Source organism: Asparagus officinalis, chromosome 3, assembly GCF_001876935.1.
Source record: "Asparagus officinalis chromosome 3, Aspof.V1, whole genome shotgun sequence".
NCBI classification, from domain to species: domain Eukaryota; kingdom Viridiplantae; phylum Streptophyta; class Magnoliopsida; order Asparagales; family Asparagaceae; genus Asparagus; species Asparagus officinalis.
This window is the reverse complement of record NC_033796.1, coordinates 29111124-29117380: the sequence shown is the minus strand read 5'-3', so window position 1 is coordinate 29117380 and position 6257 is coordinate 29111124. Positions and strand designations below refer to the sequence as shown.

Genomic DNA, 6257 nt, shown 5'->3' with positions numbered 1-6257 from the left:
CGGTAAGATCCTTATAACCTAGCTTTCAAGCCCCATTCGAAAAAGTTGCAATTACCCACTTTATGAAAAAGTAGCTCAGCTCACGTAAATAAGCTCAGCCTGACCAAGTAACCATTCTACCAAAAGAATAACTAAAAACTAACATAGTTTCAAAACCAAAACCTAGCATAGCTTATAAACTTCTACAAATAAGCCTCCTCAAACACCCTCTCAGTTGTTACATTGTTCTAGTAAAGAAACATACCTAGATAAACATGCATGAACTCCTAATTTTATTCCAAAACATACCTCGACAACACGATTGAAGAGTAACTGCAGCCCTTTTAGTTAGGATGAACTCTTTGCGAGCAAAGAATTTTCGGAAACAACACTGAACGATCCTTGAAGCGTTATCCAAAACCACATTCCGCTGAGAATCTAAAACTGCAATCTGACCAGCTCGAAGGAAAACCTTAGTTCTACCAAGCTGCAAGCATCAGATATTAACATCAATATGAAGGTATATATACAGTAAAACATGTCATTTAATAAAACAAAAGAATCGTACTGGAATTCTATACAAGGCTTCCAAGCTCAATGCTTTAACATTGTTACCTATGCTGTTATGCCAATCAATTTATAGCTTGGATGAATAGGTGATGATTCTCTGAGAATCATCCATTCATAGTCAAAGAATGATTGACATTTGTCGCTCGTTTGTGAATGTTATTTAAACAAAACCTTTCATCTTCTTTGCTGTTACCAAACAAATGTTACAGCATTTTACCCTTTGCATTTACAACATAATTTATACGCCGAAAATAGAAATAAATTTTTTATTTCTGAAAAATTCATACTTAATTTGGCCGACATGTGCTTTAGTGCATTGAAGTTCCTATATAGCATACATGAAACAGATTGGTCCCGAGGAGACCTGGCACTGGTCAGGCGAGGAATTGCTACTTTCGGCATGTCATGAGCAATTCGGTACGACAGTATGAGCAAATAGGTGAATTGTCCTGCTCGATAAATTGCTTAATAGAAAAACTGATATTCCTAATTTTAGAGAAAAGAAATTTCATTTTTGCCTCGTCATGCAAACTCATTTAGATTTGTCATGCAAAAGCTTGCTTTGGCTTGTCCTTAGGTAGCCACCTGTCTTCGTGGAATTATCCCACATTGGTAAGAGTACTACCATGAAGATTTGTCATGCCTATATAAGAAAGGCATAGGTAGACATGAAGGAGTAAATAAAAACTAAATAGTTCTGGACTCTTAGAAGGTTTGAGGAAATCCACATTTTCAAAGATCCTATCTCTATTATGTTGAATCCTCACAGTGAGGGGTGGATTAGATTGGAGGCATCTTCTTTTGGGGAATTTTTCTAGAAGACCTTGGAACATCATTTAGAAGATTTAGAATAGTCATTTATCATTCTAAACTTCATTTTTTTTTTAATTTTTATTAATGGATCAATATATACATATTCTGTCACTGTTGTGCATTATGATTTGCTTCAAACCATCCATAGAAGTATTAACTTGAGTAATAAAACCATGATGAGTTTAGATATGTCTATGTGCTTTATGAAAGTTGACGAGTAAGTCATATCCTTATCTGAAGACGTAAATTTATAGTGTGTTATTATTTTTAACATATATCATAACGATTGTATGTTTTATACAATCAGGATAACTCGTCTAGACATTGACATTTTGGACACACGAAGTTACATACATACATACATACATACATACATACATACACACAGACACAGACACACACAGACACACACACACACACACACACACATACACACATACACACAGACACACAGACACACAGACACAGAGACACACACACACAGACACACAGACACACACACACACACACAGACACACAGACACACAGACACATACACACATACACACACACACACAGACACACACACACACACAGACACACATACATACATACATATACATATGTATATATATGTATGTATAGATATATGTATACATATATGTATATATATACATACATATATGTGTATATATACATATATGTATGTATATATACACATATATGTATGTATATATATACATATATGTATATATATATACATATATGTATATATATATACATATATGTACATGTATGTATATATATACATATATGTATATATATACATATATGTGTATATATACATACATATATGTATATATATATACATATATGTACATATATGTATATATATACATACATATATGTGTATATATACATATATGTGTGTGTGTATACACATATATGTATGTATATATATACATATATGTACATATATGTATATATATATACATATATGTATATGGATATATGCTTGGTACCAAGAACAAACTATGTGCCTGGTAGTGAGGTAGCTTATTTCTATCCACTCATTCAAATGATCCTCATTCGAAAACTATCACCCTTTAATTATCCAACTCATGTGGATGTGGTACCCCCTTAAAGTGACTAGATAGGAATAAGTCACCTCATTACTATATGTATATACTATATATATATGTATATATTATTTTTTTTCATTTTATTTCCTTTTTTTATGCAAATCCAAAAATTCCTCTTTTTTATACATAGGTCATCGATTCGGCATTGGATATATATAGTAATGAGGTGACTTATTCCTATCTAGTCACTTTAAGGGGGTACCACATCCACATGAGTTGGATAATTAAAGGGTGATAGTTTTCGAATGAGGATCATTTGAATGAGTGGATAGAAATAAGCTACCTCACTACCAGGCATATATATATATATATATGGGAGAAATGGATATATGCTTGGTACCAAGAACAAACTTTGTGCTTGGTAGTGAGGTGGCTTATTTCTATCCACTCATTCAAATGGTCCCCATTCGAAAATTATCACCCTTTAATTATCCAACTCATGTGGATGTGATTCACCTTAAAGTGACTGGATAGGAATGAGCTACCTCATTACCAAGCACAAAGTTTATGCTTGGTACCAAGCATATATCCATTTTTCTCTCTCTCTCTATGTATGTATATATATATATATGTAAGTATGTATATATCATACACTCATCCCTACATTTAGAGGGGGAAAACTTTCCTGTGCAGGAGGGGCGCTGGGGAGGGCCTTCCACATGGGTTGGAGGGGACCATTTTTTAAGTGGGATCCACTTAGATGAAAGGTCCATGTTGTACACATGTCCCATTTTTGCTACAGGCTTCTCCAGCTACATTCAACATATAGGGAGTATGTTGCTCCATAAAACAATTAGTAACCCACTACTTATTAGACAATGGTTTTATTCACAATGCTTGTGATGTAGTCCTGGTGACAACATCAGCTAACTAATTTGCTGATCAAACAAACCGAGTGGGGTTCCATAACACCTCCCAGTAAAATGATGATCAGGTTTGACGTTTTTATTACCTAATGAGTTATGACAATCTGCAAGGTAACTAACGTAGATGGTTGCTTGGTTATCAGAATGAATGCTCATAAGGAGAGGACAGAAAGAACTCAAAATTAGTAAAAGTAGGTTTAAGCCAAAATAAAGTTCAAAGAATGTCAAAGCAATACACCTTTAGTCTATACTGCATCCAGCAAACATACAATGCCCTCTAATGGATCTTCCTTTATTAGTAACATCCTTCAACCATCAGATGGGAAAGAGAACAAAAAGGATCTCACTGCACAGGAAATAATTGGCTGAATAATTGCACGTACAAGTTTCTAACCATATCTGAAAGTTCACAATCACAGTCGTTCATTAACTTGATGATCGTTTGGCTTAAAGTCCACTCACAACCTTAGTTATGTTTATGCAACATTTGTACTGAGGATGGCGATATTTTCCACTAACTAAAAGAAACATTATGTACATTATCCTGTGCTAATAAGCTGCTCCTCAAATATTCCTAAAATACCACTAAAAGAACATTATATACAGCACTTCAGATCCATTAATTTAAAGTCAGCACTACAAAATTAAATTTTTAGAAAGTAAACAAAAAACATTTATTAGCATACGGTGAAAGAAGAATACTTGGAAATTGTTAAGTTTCAGCTTTTGTATTATTCTCTCTGTCAAGGCCTTCTCATCAAGCCTGCAATTGGAAAGAAGCTATTAAAAAAACCAAAAGTAATAATCTTAAAAGAACATTAATAAAGAAGGTGTCAGTCGTGGTAGCAAGGAAATAGAAGCAGAGAGGATGGATAGGAACAAGCACAAGTGCACACAACACATGCACCAGATAGAGACATGTATTTATCTTGTAAACACACACAAATATGTGTCTATATACACGCCGTTGTGTGTGTGAGAGAGAGCGCGTGAGAGAGAGAGAGAGAGAGAGAGAGAGAGATTGGCTCCATCGGAAAGAATTAAAGTTTGATGTTGGATCATGCCTTCATATAATATATATATCTACTTTACCAAAGTTATAAAAAAACATCATATATAATATCTACAAACTGAGTCTTCCTTTTTTTGGGGTCCATGGATCAAATTGTGTAAAATGGACACCCAAAAATAATACTTCACTTGAATCGACATTTTAGGACATATAAATTTTTGATCTGAAGATTGGATACTGATCTAAACACCTAAAGTGCAGTTAAATTAATCAGCTTGTTGCTGTTTAGACCCATTCATTTGCATCTTCTTGGTGAATCAATAAATAAATAAAAACTTAAGAGCTAGAATTTTTCTCTCAGCATTTTAGATGATGCTTCATCAATTTCAATGGAGTGGAACTTCTGGGCTTCTAAACCTAGATGCAGAGAATTTGACTACAAATTCTTCCATAAATAGCCAAGACTCTCCCTCTCCCCCTCCCCCTCATACACAAGCACAAGCACAAGACTCGAGCGTGCACACGATACTCCCCCACCCAACCCCCACACACACATATGCCCATGCACACACACACACATGGATATCTCCACAATTCTCAATATAAGCATTTTGAGATCTCCAAACTGACTCATCTTTTAGATGATACACAATTGTTTATCCTGATCTTCAATCGTAAATATTTGGGGGTGAAGAGGTCAAGAAATTTGAAGATATTTTACATGTGCATCTCATGATCTCTTTGTTATGGCTGACATAATCTTTTTCTCTTTTTTTTTCCTTTTCTTTTGCTACTGGCTTTGAAAATGGGGAAGTATCGGAATCTTCCAAACTCTCGTTCAGGATTAACTTTTTTGTGTTGAAAAAGATCAACGCTGTTGATTGTTTGTAATACAGCTCATTAAGAATCTAAGTTGAAGATTTTCCATATGAATGTGTGGATATAATATAAAGAGATATAGCTTAGCAGCTTTAGAAAATATTTGGGAGCAAATTGTCTTCTTCTAAATTTAATAATACAAAAACTTAGTTAAAGACCGAATCCACTCAAATTAATCTGCATCATTTAAGATGTCAAAAAAAAAGTATTTTTAGTTTAGTTAGCTACACAACAAGTGGTCACAAATTGAATGAACTAAACAGTGAGTTTCCTATTTTAACTGTCAATATCATATAAGGTTATTATAAACCTAACAAATTGATTTATATGAGTTTTTAGTTTTTTAAGCCCTGATAAAATAATTTGATCAACTATTTTTATGCCCAAATTCAAAGATTAAGGAACATGTGAGAACTCTAAAAAAAGATATATAATTGATATTCTAGATGCCTTCAAAGATTAAGGTTGAAATATATGTCCACAGTTGTGTAATTCCCAATCAAATTGTCGTACAGTTCCTTCGAACCAATTCGTGGAGCATTTCCAACTGATTCTCTATGGTACACTCCCTACATTGACAATTGCTTACAATTATGCAGACATGCAAAGTCCCTTTACATGCACATTGCATGTGCATGCTCTAGTGTATCGAGGCGCACACCATGCACATAATAGGTAAACAACCATAAAGAAACATATCTATGAGTTGTCACATAAAAAAGATGTCAAGAATTTGAACTTGTGACTGAAGATAGATAACATCAACTACCAAAATGCACATAAAAGTTTTAATTAATCCAAATAAGCTAATATGCATAATTCAGATAATCACAAATAATCAGAATCATAGGTTCATACTATTGTTTTATATTACATTATGATTACCACAATAATGTCACAGTTTGCATAATTATCTTTCTAGTTACAAGTTTTCTACTGTAGGCTCTGAAAAATGTTACGTGCACCAAACAAAATTTACAGCATACCACGTAGAGAACTCGCGTACCAAAGAAACTT

The 6257-nt window shown here is 33.8% G+C and overlaps 1 protein-coding gene across 10 annotated transcripts in view; it reads right to left on the bottom strand.

Annotated features, from left to right (window-relative positions):
* The window catches only part of LOC109833590 (protein OPAQUE1-like), a 66482-nt gene that overhangs the window by 34430 nt on the left and 25795 nt on the right, over positions 1 to 6257 (bottom strand). For all 10 annotated transcript variants that reach the window (XR_002245263.1, XM_020401331.1, XM_020401324.1 and 7 more), the window contains 2 exons: positions 4052 to 4112; positions 289 to 466 (listed from right to left, as the gene is read on the bottom strand). Coding sequence is in view for 9 of the 10 variants with exons in the window: in XM_020401331.1 (XP_020256920.1) it covers positions 289 to 466; positions 4052 to 4112 (239 nt within the window). In the remaining variant the exon portion in view is untranslated. The remainder of the gene's footprint in view (positions 1 to 288; positions 467 to 4051; positions 4113 to 6257) is intronic.